Here is an 18,687-nt window from a genome sequence, read left to right on the forward strand (position 1 = left end):
TGCCCCTTTGCACATTTAAGGCTGCATCTTGCTTATTGCCGTCCATAGACTTCCGTCTAATCTCCTCGGCCAACAAGCTACCCACAACAGCATCAAATTTCAGTACTCCACCAGTTGCAGAGTTACTGACAGCTGTACGGAAGGTATCCCATGAGGATGGCAATGAACATAAGAGAAATATTGCCTTAGTCTCCGCATCAAAATTCATCTTCTGAGCCTGAAGCTGGCTGAAAATAATATTGATTTCATTCAAGTGAAGCAATGGAGACCCCTTCCTTCATCTGCAGCTCAAACAACCTCTTCATGAGGTAAACTTTAGTAGAGGCAGTTTCCTTCTCATAAGTGGCACACAGTTTCTTCCACAAACAGTTTCTTCCACAAATCTTCCGTAGTCTGCTCATTTACTACTGTGAAATAAACTGACTCTACAAGTTGAAGTCTAATAGTAGACTTTGCTAATGCATCCAACTCATTCCAATCATGCTCAGACATATCCGCAGGCTTAGCTTCAATACCTTCCAAGAGTTTAATCTGCTTCTTTTGAATAAGCACATCCCTTATTTGTTCTTTCCACAAAGAAAAGTTTGTCCCATCAAACTTTTTAATGTTGAAAAACTCATTTTCAGACATGGAAGAGGATGCCATGATGCAAATAAAGCAAAATCCCAAATGCTAGTGCCTATAAGAGATAATCACACCAAATACCAGGTGCATCCAAATGTGTATGCCACAATAGACTGAAATATCACCAAAACTCAAAGCTCAAAGCATCAAAAGATGCAGCTGACTCATGTGCATATACTATGCATCCATATGAGCAAATCCGACCCAAAAGAAAATGCCAACTGCAACAGCAATCCAAAATGCCAATAGGTGCCAAATGGCTCAAGCATAAACACCGTCCATGGGCATATGCATCAATTATATCTCATCCAAGAGAGCATAGCACTATCAGTGCATCACCTGCAATGTGTCAAAGCTGTCCCTCAGCATAAAATAGCATCCATGTGCAAAGCGTCCATAAAAAATACCCACAAGGCAATCTGAGCCTATCAGCGCATCCAATAGGGATCGCAATGCATCCAAATGGCCTATAAATCATCCACTGCAACCCAATGCACACCACGAATGAGCGCACATGGCTCAAACTGCAACCAGAGTGATCTGCATAAGGTATGCTCAAGAAATCATGGTCCCACGGTAATGACCGCTATTGAAAATAGAACTTGAGATGCCTCAAAACATGGGCGCCATTACATAATCGGACTCAGCAAGAAAATTTCCAAATATCTCTCTTCTATCGGAACTCCAAAATCCCAACCGATGAGTGAGAAATGGGAGTCAACACTTATCCACTGCCATGTGGCATAAATCTAAGGTTTCAAAACCTTAGAATGAAAAATGCATAACAGAGAGACGAAATCAAATACACAGAGATCTATAACTCTGAAAATCCTCCACCGAATCGCGCAAGAACTGACAAGTAGGGATTTTTGGGCGTCCGGAACGCAATGGGACAGACGGTTTTGGAAACCGTGGTCTCAATCACTGGGTCCAACACACGGACTGAAAAACGTTTTTGGAAACAGAGCTATTTGTAAACTCCACCGGAGTGCGAATGATGAGCAACATACAAGTTTTAGGACCTCCTAAGTCCACCGGAACTGACAGATCTGCAAATGGTTGCTCCAAACTTGAGTTCCAACACCCGGGCAGAAAAATGTAGAAACTGACACAGTGAGTCAAAAATCCAATGAAATGATCCCAGATTCAAGAATGAAGGTGTTTCCAAGCTCCTGAAGTGAAGTGGACACCAAAAGCAAGCAATAGGAGTCAGAAATCCAATGAAATGATCCCAGATTCAAGAATGAAGGTGTTTCCAAGCTCCTGAAGTGAAGTGGACACCAAAAGCAAGCAATAGTTGCCTCTACAAGTCAATACGGAGTCTCTATCATCGAACGGAACAGGGAACAGCTCAAAAAACGACTTTTTTCTTTGAAAACACTTAACAGGCTCTCAAAACCACTTCACAAAGCCAAAGTGACTTTTCCAAAGGTTCCTCCAAGGTCTCTGCACACTCAGATGCAAGTATCACCCACAAAGCTGCTAAGCTTCCAAGCATTCACGCACGCTCAGCTAGATCACCCGGGCTCTAATACCAGTTGAGAGTGCTTTCAACAGAAGCAAGAACGGAAGAGGGGGAGAGAGAAACAGAGAGCCACACAAGTTTTGGTGGGTGCAGAACCACCCTAATCTTCTTTTTCATTCATTTATATATGTGTTTGAGTATTGTACATAATCGGGGTAAAGGCACAGTGACCTTTAACCCCCACAAGTGGGTATGCCATCTTTAGTTGCAGACATGGCTGTGAAAAATCAGCAAGCAAGAAATGACTTGGAGAGTATCGACGCCCTTCTACAATTGGCTAAAAAGAATATGCAAGATGCCCAAGTCAAGCAGAAGAAGTATGCGGATGAACACAAGAGGTATCTGTCTTTTGAAGAAGGGGATTATGTGCACTTACACTTCCATAAGAACCGTTATGCCTCATTGAAGGGTAACACCAACACGAAGCTTGAGGTGGCGTATTAGTTGGAGCTACCCAAGACCTCAAGGATTCATAATGTTTTTCATGTGTCCTTGCTGAAGCCACATGTCGGACAGCATGTCCAAGTCCTTCCTGAGCTACCACCTATGGATGAGGAGGGCCACATACTCTATGTTCCGGAGCGCATCATGGGTTTCAAGCATCACGTACTCTGAAACAAAGTCTACACCGAGTATCTTATCAAGTGGCAGGGACTTCCTGAGGATGAGAACTCATGGCAACTAGAGAGCATTGTCCAGGACAACCCCTATCTCCTACCGGGCTGATTATTATTTGCTGTTTGCTGCACCTATTTAACAGCCCACATATAAAATTTTGAGGGAAAAATTCCTTGGGGAGGGATGGCTGTAATGAAGGTGGGAAATAGCAGGGAATTAGGTGGAAAATAGGTGGGAAAAAGAAGGGAAATTGGTGGTAAGATAGAAGAAAGAAGGGGGGACTATATAAGTCAGCCCCTAATGATTTGTATGGTACCTTTTGATGTGACATCTAATCCTATCTACTCTCCCTCCTCCTTCCTACTACCTGTTGCCTACGCTCACACTCTCTCTCCTCCCTCTCTCTATCTCTATCTCTCTATCCCCTCATCCTTTTCCTCTCTCTTTCCCCTTCTCCTCTCTTCTCCTCCCTTCCTTCTGCTATTCTCTCCCCATCTCCAAATCTTCCCCTTCCCCCTTCTCTACATTGGTAGACCCTTTGGTCTTTCAAAGACCTTTTAATAAGCTCTCTCTCTCTCGCTCTTTCTCTCTCTCTCATACAATGGATGACGTGATTGATCTTTTCGAGAAGGTGACCTCCCCTTTGCATGGGGACTACAATCTAAGGGGAAACCACTTATTTCCATCACAAACTCAAATGTGTGGCACACTTATGCAACATCCTTATGTGGCGCCGATTCACATCCACCTGATATGTACACCCTTCCCAAACCCACCACATGCATTTTGTTCACCGCATAGAATGTGTGAGCTGCGTTACACCAGCTCCACAACCGGGGAGCCCGGGACAGTGAGGGGCTACGAACTGAGCACTTCACACATGGATAGGAGGCCTTGGTCCCAATCCTAGCACAAATGTACAATCATGCTGTAACGGCTTTCCCCCTACTTGGAGTACCACCACCATTGTGCCGATACACAAAGCAGGAGATCCCATGGATACTAGGAACTACTGCACTCTCATGATTGGTCACACACTGGCCAAGATTCACAGGAGGTGAGGGATCGCCACTGGCCGTTGTATATAGATGACATAGTCCTCTTCGGCAACAGGGTTATAGAGACACCGGTATCTTATAGAGAGGGAGAGACCTGACAATCAACCTAAAACCAAGGCTATGATTTTCAACACCTCACGGGAAGTACTTCATCGACATAGCTTCACTTATTGAGGAAGCCAGTACAGATTGTGCATCATACACCTCCCTAGGGGCAATCTTTGCAGGCCCAATTTTCGAGATGACCCATGCAACCAGGCAATGACTTACACAAGGATAGGAGCTCTAGCTCAACTAGAGCGGTAACAGCCATGTACTTGTCAAACCGGTAATAAAATCCATGGAAATACTTTCCCATTTATTACTCAGGATTTGCAATGGCTGTAATAAACCCACGCTTATAAAGCGTTCTGCCTTAGTAACCTGACAAACCCGGCAACCTACCACATAGTGTTCAATAAATGCACACATCTTAGGCCAATAAAGGGTATGTTTCACAAGAGACAAAGTCCGATGTATACTTGGATGTCCAGCACTAGGAGCATCATGACACTCCCAAAGAATCTTGGATCGAAAATCCAAAACATCTGGTGCACATATCTTTCCATTCCGGAACAGCAAGCCGTTCCTAATCATCCACTGACCTCCCGCAACCTGTACCGTAGGTGGCACAATCCCTGAGTCCTGATCAACCATGGAGCTCCCATCCTGGACTTTCTGCCAATAAGAACTGAAATGACTATCAGTTGTGCAAAGCCCTCTCAAGGATTCAAATAGATATTTCTGTAAATGACATAGCATTTACAAACTTGACTTGACTTAAGGCATCCGCCACACTATTCAACAAACCCTTGCGATAACGTATTTCAAAATCAAAATCTTGCATTAACTTTGCCCATCTAGCCTTCCGTCCCCTTAATTCGGACCCATCACACACATACTTAATTGATTGATGATCAGTCAACACAAGAAACTTCGAACCATACAAGTAGTGTCTCCAAACCTTCAGAGCATACACAACTGCATAGAATTCTTTTTCTAGTGTGGGCCAACGATATTGGGTGTCGTCTAGCTTCTTACTCTCAAAAGCTACAGGTCTGTCCTCTTGGAATAAAGCTGTCCCAATCTCAAAATCACTCACATCGGCCTCTAAAACATAAAGCCGGGTAGGATCGGGTAAAGCAAGAACGGGTGCTTCCTTGTTCAATGCATCACTCCAAGAGATCGGCTAGGTAGACTTGCATCCACGACCTTTCAATATGTTTGTCAGGGGTGCCGTGATGTGTGAATAATCACGCACAAACTTCCGTAGAAATACCATAAATCCTAGGAAAGAACGAAGTTGTTTCATAGTTTGAGGGATAGGCCATTCTAAAACAATATGGATACGATCCAGATCAATGCTAATACCTTCAAAATAAATTTTGTGTCCTAAAAGTAAATGATCTCCTTCATAAAGAAGTCACATTTACTCATCTTGGCATAGAGCTTATGCTGTCTTAGGATAACTAAGACAATCCGGAGGTGTCCAATGTGATCCTCTAGCGTTCGACTATATACCAAGATGTCATCTAAGAACACGACAACAAATTTGCCCAAAAAATCTCGGAACAAATCATTCATCATTTGTTGGAAGGTAGCAGGAGTAAGACTTCGACTCCCTAGTACCAATGGTAGACTGGAAGAACTTCCTCTTGTTCTTCCCACCCGTGTCGGCAACTATGGTTCCCTTTGCGCTAGCCATGGTATCATCATAGATACGCGCGTAATTCATGGCCTCTTGCAAAGTGGTACACTTGTTGTTCTTGATCTATAACTTGTACGAGTCAGGCAAACCATCCACAAAGAAACCTAACAAGGACACTGGATCCATCTTTGTAGCTCTGGTCTGCAAATCCCCAAACCTCTGAAGATAAACCTCAAAAGTCAGATTCATCTTGGACATATCGAGAGCTTTGAGCTTGCCTACGATATCGTAATCTTCCTCCTCCTTTAGAAACTCTTTCCTGAAGACCCCTTGGAATTCTATCCATGTTGCAGGCTTGGGTCGGAGTTCCTTCAACCACAATAAAGCCTTTCTTGACATAAACCCTGCTACAAGCTGTATTTTCTTGTCATCCGGGTAAGGGTGAAACTGGAAGTGTACTTGCCACTTATGCAACCAAGTGTCAACAACCTCCTTAGTACGAGACTTCTGATCTCTGGGAAAAAGATCGGGAGTGATGTTCGGACCTAACACTAAAGCCATGGCATCCACATGCATGAGGGCTTGAACAGGTGTGAGTGTAGTCTGAATCCCTTGGAGTTGCTGTGTCAACCCCGTCTGATTCGTGTTGACTTGCTCAAACTTCTCATCAAGAGCAGTGGTGAATTCACTGAAGGCTGTCTTTGTAATCAGATCATCGTAGAGACCCTGGTCATCCTCCGCATGGTAGTTCATATCCTGGTCTCCCATCGCAAGCTTGGGGTCTACAGAATCAGCCATAACTTAATCAACTCTGATGAAGAAAATAGGCTGAGAGAAGAGAAGGAACAGGTGGGCTCGAAACTGGGAGGCTAGAGCAGAGAGAAAAGCTGACGAAACAGAAGGGGATGAGAGAAAGAGGCTGGCTGGACGAAAGGAGGAGGAGCTGGCTGAGGCTGTCAATCCAAGAGCCGAGCTCCTTGCTGACCCGTATGGAGGTCTATAGTAGGCGGAACCAGAGCGTCAAATCGGGAAGGGGATTTGGAGGTGTAGAGGCTTGCGCACAAATCTGCCTGTAGGGGAGGAGCGGCTGCTGCGATAAGGTCTAGAGTGGGGAGCGATGCTTTTAGAGGGCTCAGCCTCTAAGAAAGCGCCCCCCTCCTAACTTGGAGGGGTAGTACTTTTTTTAGCATCCAAGCCCCCCCGAATTGACGCAGCCTTGCCAGCGACCTGCTCCAACCCATGGCGCACCCCACGACTCACCCCTTGGCTGCGAACTACTCCCGTGAACTGTTCCAGCCTATGGCACTCTCCTGGTCTCTGCTCAGCCCTACCGTACCTGAGTTCAACTGAAGCTCCGCCTCAACCCATTGCTTACCAACGATTAGCACAAACGCTTCTCTCCTGCAATCTCTCTCTCCTGCAATCATTCTCTGCCCCTCCAAGCTACACCTCACTCTCTCTCTCACCTAGCGTCTCAGTAAACGTTGAATTCACTCACTCTCTACCTTCTCCTACCTTCTTTCCCTAATCTAAACCACTTCCCTTAATCGATGAACCAATCAAGCACTGGCAGAGTAATGAACATGAATTTCAAAATTAGGGCATACCTGGAGAAAAAAAATTGTCCAAAATTCTCGCAACAGAAGTTCCTACCTCAGGAGTTGGCTCTGATACCAACTGACACGACCCCAGCACTCCTGAAACCTTTGACCTGCAAGCAAACACAAGAACACACCAAACGTGAAGAAACTGAGCAGGTTGCTCACCACCCAACCATGACATCTATGGGATGTGATCCCGAATCAGGAGATGCCCCCTCCAAGCCACGAGCTGAGCTACTGGCACGAACTCCCAACCAGATCCTAACCAGCTTGGTGTCCCGTACCACCAAGTGGCGCTGTGAAGCTTGGGATCTACTGCTGGGCCTTGGGCTACACTATGATGCAAGCATGCGTCCGCGACTCAATCTAGGATTAGACCTAGCACTTGGGAACGAGACTTGCTCCCATCGGCTCTCTGAGAATTGAACCCCTTGGCCCCTTATATAGACTCGCACCACAAGCGCCAAAAATAGCGAAGACCTCTAACTGGTTCATACCCTTGCCACTCAACCCAAGAATCAAGCCTGCCTAGCTCTAAGCCTCCCCAAGCTACCTGAGCTAGTCTTGTGTACCCAGTACACGTCGGATACCAATCCGTGCACATGACACCTATTGCGTCAGATCATACAGTTTTTTTTTTCAAGAAAAGTACTTCATTAAGTATGAATAAAAACCACAAAGCAAGCTCAAGTACATCATGTCAAGCATGAGAAAAAATAGCTCAGAATGAGCAAACAAAAATCCCGAGTGGTGGCTGGAAAGGCCACCTCATCCCTGAAGGAGAGTCGGAGAAGAAAGGACAATCCTTCCAGACTCTGAGAAAAGCAACCCTCCTAGCAGTAGCAATCCTGGAGGTTCCCTGTATGTTCGCCCAAATGGCCATCAAAGTGTGTATAGTATCTGCCTAGATATTGGCCATAGTCTGAGAAGGGTGAACCTGGGAGTCCTCCAAAGCCTCTGTACATCTGGCTCTCCAAATATGCCATGCTGTGATACTAGCCAGAATCTCCCAAGATATGTCTACAGAAGCGTGGGGAGCTCTGAATGGAGTAAACGGAGCATCCCTGAGGGATCATGACTCCACAAGATATCGTCGAACAAAGAAAGCTGTGTCCGTGTCATATCCCTCAAAGAAAGCTTGTGGACCAATGAGTGACAACCAAGCAATTGATGCCCAAGTCATGAAGAAGGGTGCTCTATGAAAAGTGCAAAGTATCCTAGCAACACCCTTCCAAACCGTCCTCGCCTGAGTGCACTCCCAAAGGTAGTGCTGCACTGACTCAACTGTTAAGTGGCATCGAGGACATGTAGGGTCGGCCCCAAGATCAGACAGTTGGAGGGGACACTACCACCAAAGACAGAGTGATCAAGCTCAATGACACGTCACCGATTTCTACACTTTCGAGTCTACGCCTGGACACAGAAGAGTAGAGGAGGAGGGGAGAGATGATATGAGGGCAGCATAGGTCATTGGGATGAGACGACGAGGAAGGTGCAACTAGAGATGTAAGGACCACACATGATGCAGAGACAGACCAGAGCATGCACGATGAAGGTTCAGCCCATCACTGCGCTACTCGGAGGTGGTCGCCAGAGCAATAGAGTCACTCTCGATATGGCCCTTCGGATACAAAGATCATGGAGACCGCGTCCCCACCCATGGCAAGAGATGACACGACAAACACAGATACAAGATATCTTTGCAGGTCACCAAAGAGTCACCATGGCACCTGATTATGTGTTTTGACTCTGAGATACAATACTGGTCTTGAGTTTAGTTTAGCATAGTACACAGCAAAGGGCATTAGTAAGCCCTCTACTTCAGCCCACAGTGGCTTGTAAAAGTTACTCTCTAAGTCCCATGAATAAAGAAACATATCACCCTCTTTTAACATAAAAATATCCACAAGGTGGTGGGACAACTAGTATTTGAAAAAATGCACTCCAAGCTTCAAGTGATAATGGTACGAAAACATCAACATTGTCCATATGCCCTCAACCAAAATAACCACTAAAGCCATGGCACACTTGAAAATTTGTGCCAAAATAGAAAGCATATCCTATTCCCATATATGATTTTTTCTAAAAGATGGCATGCAGAACATTTAAAAGGACAATAACCAAAACAAAACAAAGCTGAACTGCCTTTTTTATCAGCACTGAAGCCAAACGGAGTACTTTAACCTTACCGCCCATGTTTTTGAAGCAACGATCGTCGTACTGATTGCGTGGGGTGGGCAGTAAAGACAAGATCAACAGTCTGAGATTTCAGGGCCTCAAATATCTCCATTGGAGTTTTCTTCAAGTCATTGACTAACCTCCTGAAAGTCTCCTCAAGGTCTGATTCTGTGATGGCACTATTCTCATCTCCAAAGTCTCGTGTTTTAAGTTTAATCCTTCGACGAAATGCAATTTGCACCTCTTCTGCCAAATTCGAAAAATTGAGCATGTGCGAGAAAGAGCTTGCTATTACAATAGAATCTCCAGGATCCAGCCCCTTCAGCAACTCTCCCAGTTCTTCAAGCTTGTCTTCTTTAGCAAGAGGAGACGCATTTTCAGACTGGGTGGCCAGTTCATAACACGCATGGATCTAGCAAAAAAATTACTCATTTAGAAACCCAACACAGGACTCAATTCCATATTCAGTTATGTCCAATCATAGAAAGAGATCCTAGTAAAAAATGCAAGAACTTTTGAGATGAGAGCTTATACCAAATGCTTAACTTGGAGAGAGAGAGAGAGAGAGAGAGAGAGAGAGAGAGAGAGAGAGATGTTTACCTTCTCAGTCAATATCTTTCCCTACTTTCGAGCTTCCTTGCTTCAGTCTCTACAGGATGCTCATTCCCTTGGAGACCTTCCTCAGGCCCAGTTGGAAGTTTTTTATTACTGCTTTTAATTGTGAGTGATAGCTGTCTTACCCTGGGACAGCTATGAAGGTACATTCTTCTTAATGGAAAAAAAAGAAAAGTGTGTGTGTGTGATATATACACACACCTTTGTAAGATTATATTATATCCAATCGTATAATTTCAAATTTTTTTGTTCTAGGAGTACCCCGATCTTCTATGACATTACTTCCAGCAGCACAAACATACATTTTCTCCCAGCTCTTCTTTTGAGTGGGACAATTTGTTCTTTGAAGTCTTTCTTAATCTTAGACTTACAGATGGAATGGTGGATACTTGTGCCCTTTTGACAAGACAATCCCATAGGGCATAACCCTTCACACAAAAGACACATGTCTCCATGGCAAGAGTCACAATCTTTCATAGGAAGCACTTCTAATTATAGCTCTATGTACACTCGCTCATGAAAGATCACACCCCTTGACATGGAGTACACCCCTTTATGCACACACTTGTTGGTGCACGTGAAACTTTTATTGTACCTTTTGATTCCTTTTAAATTATCAAACCTTTAGTACGTTCTGTAAAATCTCAGTTACTATGTTGTTTCTAGTCTGAAATACCATGCAGTACGAGGGGCAGGACAGCACATTTCAGATGGATCTTGTCAGTTGCAATGGGTATAGCGAGTACAACCAAATCACTCTGGCCAAAGAGGACCAAGAGAAGACGACTTTCATCACCAAATAGGGGGCATACTTGAGCAACAAAATGCCATTAGGGTTGAAGAATGCATGGGCCATGTCATGGTGGAGATGTTCCAGGTACATCGACGAGTTTCTTGCAATATTCCTAGACGACTTCTCAGCCTATAGCACAAAGCAAGCACACTTGGAGTGCCTTTGAAAGGTATTTCAGAAACATAGGAAGACAAGGATTTCCCTTAACCCATACAATTGTGTGTTTTGTGTGTTCTCAAGTGTGTTGCTAGGTCACACGATTTCCAATGAGGCCATCATGAGCAAAAAGTCAAAGATAGTCACCATACAAAAATGAAGGAGCCGAGCAATGTCAAACAAGTGCAGCCATTCGTGGGATACCTTGGCTTCTAGGAAAATTCATTAAGAAGTTCGCAGGTGTCACCAAACCACTTTACCAGACAAGGGCCGACACGAGTGGAGCAACGCACATGACAAAGCATTCAAAACCCTATAGGCATTGGCGGTCAAGATGCCGATCCTACCGAAGCCACAATGAAACATAATTTTTCATGTCCATGTTGATGCCTTAGAGATGGCAATCGGATACATTCTCGCTCAGCCCGAAGAGAGCTTGAATTTCCCCATCTACTATGCGAGCCAAATGATCTCTTCTGCCGAAATGAACTACTCAATGACCAAATGGTAAGCTATATAGCGTACAAAAGTTCTAGCATTATCTCCTCGGAAACCCCTTCGTATTCTATGTGGATCATCAAGCACTCTTGTATCTCATCAACAAGACAACCATGAAGCCACGGCTCATTCTGTGCATGCTCGTCTGGGAGTTCGAATTCCAAATCGTCCACAAGCCAGTATGCCACATTGTGGGCCGATTTCTTGTCTCAACTGACAGTCTTCCCAATGCAAATTTGTGCGCCGTGTCCATATAGGAAGATAAGCAGGAAGATATCATTTGATATCTCTCAATCGATGAATTGTCCGAATCAATCAGTAAGGACGAACGGCAATGAATAGCACTAAAATCGTGGAAGTATTCGCTCATCGGCTGAAGTCCACACACGACACGCAGAGTGACCAAACGATCGAGGTTCGACCTATCTCCGCCCTCCTAAAAAGGCAATTGCCTGAGACGAGGAGTCACTCTTGACATAGCCCATCGCATACAAAGGTCAAGGATACCACGACCTCCGTCACAGCGCGAGATAGCTCAATAGACACAGATCTGGGAGATCTTTGCAGCCCACCGGAGAGCTACTACAGTGCCGGTTTCGGTTTCTGATTCAGCTTTGGAGTCTCAGCTCCAATTTTCTGTTTGAGCTTTTGAGTTTTTGAGATCTATAGCTATAACTTAGATTAGCACAGCACTCAACAAAGGCCCTAGCATGCCCTTTGCTTCAGCCCTTTGAGGCCTGTATGAGTTTCCATTTCCGTGATTAGTCTCCAAGACGAGAATGTAAAATTGAAGACAAAAACACACGGAGATGAAGAGGAGCTTCAGCCATCCCTACACGAGGAGCTGAACATCATTAGGGTACAAATGAAGCAGCTCAAGGGGGCAAAGGGAACTTCAGAAGAAGGATGCGCGATCATAGATGAACTGAAATCTGAGAATGAATAACTCAGAAAAGACTTGGCACTTTTGCAAGACAGAAGGGTAAACATGCTGAATTCACCCAGAAAATCAAGAAAGGAGAGGCTGCAATCTTGGAATGGAGAGATGTGGTCAAGAAAAGGTATTGCTGTCCCCAAGAAAGAGTTCATTTCAGATGCTCTAGAGGAGGATAAAAGGAGAAGCAGTAAAGCCCTAAATGTTTTAGTCCAAGGTCTCACAGTAGGAGATACTCCTATGGCAGATGCAAATGCTTTGTTCACCAAAATGGGTGTGAACCTGACACGTGAGACAGCTTGGAGAGTTGGCAAGCCTGATGCACCCACAAGGCCACTTGTGATGAAGCTCCAAACAGCCATGGATAGGAAGACCCTCATGAGCACGAGGGTGACCTTGAAAGGAACCATGATCTACCTGGATGATGACCGCACCTTCTTACAACAGGAACACCGGAGGGAAGGTATGGTACATGTCGTGGCAGCGAGAGAAGCAGGGAAATGGGCTGCATACAGGGATGGTAGGGTGATCATCCGAGAGAGAGGAGATCAGGACCAGGGGGAGAAGGAAGAAAAGGAAGAAAAAGAAGAGGGTGAATTATGACGGTGTTGGGCCAATGGGACACAAAGTGGACTGAGAATTGTAGTGTGGAATTGCAATGGCACACTTTGGTCTGATCGGGGTGGTTTCTCAGAGACATACACTGACAGACACATGGTCTTCTATATTGAGATACATGAGCCCGAGAGAGGACTGCCCACTGTGACAGGATATACATGGGAGTCATCTCATAGGAAGGAGACGAGGAGAGACAATGGTGTGCGGGGCTCGAGGGGAGTGGCTATCCTCTTTAGATCACACATGAGACCTCTCATATCAGTGGCAGGGAGAGAGGAGCATGCGCGACACATGTGGATACGAGTCCAGCTACCAGACGCACGACCGATTCTCATAATGGTGTGTTATTTCCCGCTAGATACTTCATCCTATGCACGTGAGGTCAGCACAAAAGGGCACAGCCCGTATGAGTCGATTCAGGATAATATCACTAAATTCTCCAGGCAAGGGGACATCCTCCTTCTTGGTGACTTCAATGCACACACAGGGAACAGGCAAGTGGGCCTACTGGACTTTGCATCGGATTTCCTCATAGTACCAGAACTGGATGCAGCTGAGCTCGGGATAGTGAGACACTATGCAGATGCACCACAGGTGAAAGAGTATGGATGATATCTACTTGAGCTAGGGGCTGTTCATGATTTGATCATTTACAATGGTCTACAAAGATGGCCATCATCCGGTGGTCTCACTTGTTTCCCGCATGGCAGAGGGACAAGCACAGTGGACTATCTATTGGGTCCCTTGGCCTTTACCTCATGGATATACGACTTTATTGTGCCCCCTCCCCCACTCGGTGCTGATCACTCATACTTAGCCTTTTGTATCTCTACTGCTATGCCAGTCACAGGGAGGGTCCCCCCCACGCCCACTCGTGTACAAGTTCACTTTGATCATGCCTTGGACCCCATCTATGTGAGCAACCAGGCAAAGGGACTTCCAGCCCTACTACTTGGAGATGATGTAGACCTCGCCCGCACCCCAAACACCCTTGCCACAGTAGTCATGGACGCAGCCATCAAGTCTTTCCCCACGACCCGATCTGCACATGCCTCGCTACGGAAGATGCCACATAATCCTTGGTATGATGATGAGTGCAAAGAGATGAGAGCTCACCTCACACGTGAGCGAGCCCTTGGCCACTTGACATCACCCGAGGCACAACGGATCTCACGGCGATTGACACGCCATAAGCAGCGGGCCTTCCTCACCCACAGAATGGACGAGGTAATTAGTTCATTTCGAGGGCGGGATCCCACCATTGGCTAGGGGCTTCTATCGGAGGGGAAGCCACCTATACCCATCACAGACCCAAGTGTTTGGCACACTTATGCATGCTCTCTTTATGATGTTCCGATGTAGGCACCACCTGATATGTCCACTATGCCTAGGCCCACCACTTGCCACTTGTTCACTGCACAAAATGTGCGGGCTGCACTCAGTCGGCTTCATAACCAGAGAGCACGGGACCATGAGCAGCTACGGACTGAGCATTTCAATCATGGACAGGAGGTTTTGGCTCCGGTACTAGCACACACGTTCAACCTCGCCATATGTCACGGCTTCCCACCCTCATGGAGTACCACCACCATAGTACCGATACACAAGGCAGGTGACCCCATGGATACTGGGAACTATCGCACTCTCATGATTGGCCACACGTTGGCCAAGATCTATGGATCGATACTGGAGAGGGTAGGTTTTCGGAGACATCACTCCACACTAGACCACATATTCACCCTGAGGACTATCATTGAGGAGGCGAGATCGAGACGCCAGAAAGTCTACGCTTGTTTTGTAGACTTTCGGAAGGCCTTCAACACTGTCCCACGATCCTGCATGATCAGGAGACTACAGCATATGCAGAGTCCAGAGGTTCTGATCTGGGGAGTGGTGAGCCCATACGAGTCCGTCAGAGGGAGAGTTCGTGTCCCAAGAGACCTATCAAACTGGGTTGAGAGCACGATCGGAGTAAAGCAGGGATGCCCTCTCTCACCGACTCTCTTCGGGCTCTACATTGATGAGATTACATCTTTCATAGACCATCTAGGAGGTGAGGGAGCACCACTAGACTTGATGATACAGATTCTACTATACGCGAATGGCATAGTCCTTCTGTCATCTTCGGCAAAGGGACTACAGAGACATCTAGATGCCCTAGAGGTGTTCTGTGGAGAGAGAGACCTGATGGTTAACCTTGGGAAGACCAAGGTCATGATCTTCAACATTTGTTACACAATGCTTCACCAACATAGCTTTACATACTAGAGTCAGCCAGTGGAGATTGTGCAGTCCTACACATACTTGGGTGCAGTTTTCACAGGGCCAATTTTCACGATGACCCACGCAGCTAGAGCATGACTCACACGAGGGCACCGTGCATTGGCCCGACTAGAGCGACAATGCTTCCAAGCGCACTTCCAGATCCACCAACGAAGTGCTGGCTTTTCGACACTCTAGTGAGGCCGACTAGCGGCCGCAGAATGGAGGAGATTTGAGCAGCTACATGTGATTATGGGCTCTAGGATGATTCAAAGTAAGCCCTCGGTATCAGATAGTACAAGCAGAGTTTGCCATGACCCCTCTCCAGGTTGATGCCATTTTTCAAACAGTAACTTTCCTCCACAAAGTTTGGGACCTACCTCGCGAGAGACTTCCGAGGCTGGCACTAGAGTCCTCCATACGACTAGCAGAGAGTGGGATAGGTACAGCATAGTTTGCACGCATCACCTCATCATTTGCCAGTCACGGCATTCAAATGGATCGGCTTCCCCCGTTTCATTATAGCATGGATGCACCACCTGAGTTGATCCCATGAGATGAGATTAAGCGCATCATACGGTTAGATCTCCTCCAGCTCCACACATCTCGCACTTGGGGGAGGGACTAGGAGTTCTCCACCAAGACCCAGCTCTACTATGACCATTTTCTGAAAGTATTGGAGGATGGGCTCATCATCAGACCTCAGTATCTCGACAACAGAGGAGTCTGACACGCACTGAGGATTGCCATCGAACAGATGCGGATCTTGTCCCATCAGTTGAGGATCGAGGCGGGGAGAGTTGCACGCATACCCAGAGAGTAGCGGACTTGCAGGTTGTGCACGATGGGGGCGGTCAAGACAGAGAAGCACTTTCTATGTGTCTGCCCAGCCTACTATGAGATTCGAGGGCACTACCATTGCCTTTTTCAGGAGGGGCACGGCTCTGACCCACTCTCACGACTGATCCACTTCCAGGACCAGGTCTGTATTGGGCTCTACCTGATGGAGATGCGACGACACAAGGAGACACTACTACGACATATCAAAGAGCTGCAAGATGGGACCACTGCACCATAGGATACTGAGGTAGACCGAGCGCAGCATTTGACTCAGCTCCAAGGCACTCTGGGGTAGAGGAGGAGGAGCTAGCCGACATGAGAGATATATCGATCGGTGAAGAGAGCCGACACAGCACTGCTAGGCAAGGGACACAGAGACCGTACACGGCGCGATAGGCGACTAGAGCACACACGATCGAGGTTCGACCTATTTCAGCTCTCCTTAGGGGAGATCGACCGAGGCGAGGCATCACCCTTGACATAGCCCATCAAAGATAAAGGAGACCACGCCCTCCACCACCACGGGAGACAGCCCAACAAATGCAGATACGTGAGCTCTTTGCATCTCATCAGAGAGCCACTATGGAGCCTGGATACGTGGAGCCAATTCATGCACTTGGGACTCTAGCTCTGAGCACTTGATATTTTCATGCCACCCTCGTGCTATTTTGCTACTTTTTTGCTATTTTGTACTAGTATAGCATTTTAGTATGCAGCAAGGGCCTTAGTGAGCCCTTTGCCCCGGCCCACAGTGGTCTGTATGAGTTACTTGATTCTGTACTTTGTCGTTGTGGGTGTGCTGGCCCCATGCAAGGCTAGAGTAGGAGGGGGGTTGGCAGTGTATCCAAGCATGTGCCCTTGTCAGGTCCTGGAGGTTCCAGCCTGTTCCAAGGTATTCAAAGGCTGCGCCAGGGTGCTGCGATTGTCCCAGGAGGAGTGCAGATCAGATCGGTTCAATTCAGGGCCTGATTCGAGGTCCTGCCAGGCACTGTGGGTAGGGGTGCACCTCGGCCCCTTGTGACAGCCAGGTCAGCCTGTCTTATAGATGGACTGGAGGGAGCTGAGGCTATTTATAGGCCCCCCTTCCACCCATTGTATCATCCTAGTAGTAGAGGGCCTTTTCCTGAGATCCCTTGTAGTCTCTCTTTTTCTCCATTTCACCGTGTTTGTGATTGTGGTGTTTGCTCTCTTCTGGTGTTCATTTTCCGCTGCATTCTCACAGACTTGGCCTCCAGGCAGGTAATGAGCTGGAACCATGGCAAGGAACTTGCAAGTAGCTCGCTGAACTGATGACTTTTTCCAACGCTTAATCGAAAGTTCCTAGTTTCGCAAAGTAGGAAACTATTCCTCTTGGTTTATGGAGCAATATCCTCTTCAATCCAACCTAGCGCCAAATTTACACTTCGATTTCTACAAAGTGAAAACTCCAGCGAACCCCCAAGCGAACAGTCATTTCCTTGCAAACTTTGCTGAACCTTCGCATCTGGATATGAAACATGAGATCAGGCGACGCTAAGATCGCTATGACAAGAAAGGACAAAAGAAAGAATACCCTTTCCCTCGTTTCTGCGCCGTGCAAGTCCTCGACGATATCCAAAAACCGGTCCAGAAGCAGAGCGTCGTACTCTACCAGCTTATCATCCTCGGAGACTTTAACTGGCACAAGTTTCCTCATATGTTCATCCATTGAGCTCGTTTTTGCAAGTGATTGTTTCCGACTGGTTTGCCGGACTAACTTGGAAGGTTCCTCCATAGTGGCGCAATGGCATGCGACAAATATTCAAAATCGCTGGTTCCTTTCTGCTGGCAATTCAATAGAAAAAAGTCGGTGCGAACCTCTAGTCCATCGAAATCAACTGAAAATTAAAATGTCTGCATAACCCTTTAGGCGCACAAGAGACCGTGGCTAATTCGTCTCGACACCGTCTTGCAATTTGTTGCTCTGTCTGCGCGAAGGATCCTGCCCAGATTGCACGTCGACGGGTTCGTTTGTCTTTCGATTCTTGCAGCGCCGATGCTTGGTATCAAGAAGCCGCTATCGAGCTATTCTACCTGTTCAAGAACGACCCACGTGAAATGTGTCAATTCCAAAATCCATCAATTGTTTGGGCGACGAGTCGTGATCGAAACAACTGCTGCGCTTGCGGATTTCTCGCATGGCAGCGAAAGCAATGATGCATGACGCCAAAGCAGTCATGAAGTGACCGTGACAAGCTCACCGAGTCCGGACTGACACTCATGCCACATGACGTGCAAACGTGTCATTTGCACACGTTGGAACCTGGCACTCTAACTCTCCGCCAGAGTTGGGCTCGAATCAATTCGCAGCTTGTAATCGCTCAAAAGTTGCCAGTGCCAGCCTGCGCTTCTGGCTACCGATCCAACATTTTGAAAAGCGGTGGATTCATTCGAGCACCCAATAGCTTGAGCTTGTTAGATGTACACCCAGCAGCTTGAGCTCGTTAGAGGTCGTGCCACAGGGTTCAAGAGCTTTATCAACGTCCAGCCAAAGCAACCTCTATTCACTTTGCCAACTACCTCTATTCACTTTGCCAATTGCTAAATCGGTTGCTCATTTCCTAAGCGTGGCGTGTGGCCCAATGTCGGTGCCAGTCCAACAACCCATCGCCACCTGCTAGCCGGAGTGCCCAAACAAGCATCACATTTGGCTAGCATGAGA

General features: G+C 46.7%; 1 protein-coding gene across 2 annotated transcripts in view; it reads right to left on the minus strand.

The window, feature by feature from the left end:
- The window catches only part of LOC147887950 (phosphoenolpyruvate carboxylase 2-like), a 62,533-nt gene extending 44,402 nt beyond the window's left edge, over nt 1-18,131 (minus strand). The window contains exons 1-3 of one of the 2 annotated variants that reach the window (XM_087393110.1): nt 17,909-18,131; nt 17,560-17,807; nt 9,303-9,703 (exon numbers count right to left, since the gene is read on the minus strand). In XM_087393110.1, coding sequence (XP_087249236.1) covers nt 9,303-9,703; nt 17,560-17,760 — 602 coding nt within the window. In that variant the 5' untranslated portion in view covers nt 17,761-17,807; nt 17,909-18,131. Of the gene's footprint in view, nt 1-9,302; nt 9,704-17,559 lie in introns of both variants that reach the window. The other variant, XM_087393109.1, reaches the window with a different exon arrangement.
- Between the last annotated feature and the right edge of the window lie 556 nt (nt 18,132-18,687).

Source organism: Dipteris shenzhenensis, chromosome 22 (assembly GCF_047967505.1).
Source record: "Dipteris shenzhenensis isolate YYH24624 ecotype China chromosome 22, Dip_SZ_1.0, whole genome shotgun sequence".
Lineage (NCBI taxonomy): Eukaryota > Viridiplantae > Streptophyta > Polypodiopsida > Gleicheniales > Dipteridaceae > Dipteris > Dipteris shenzhenensis.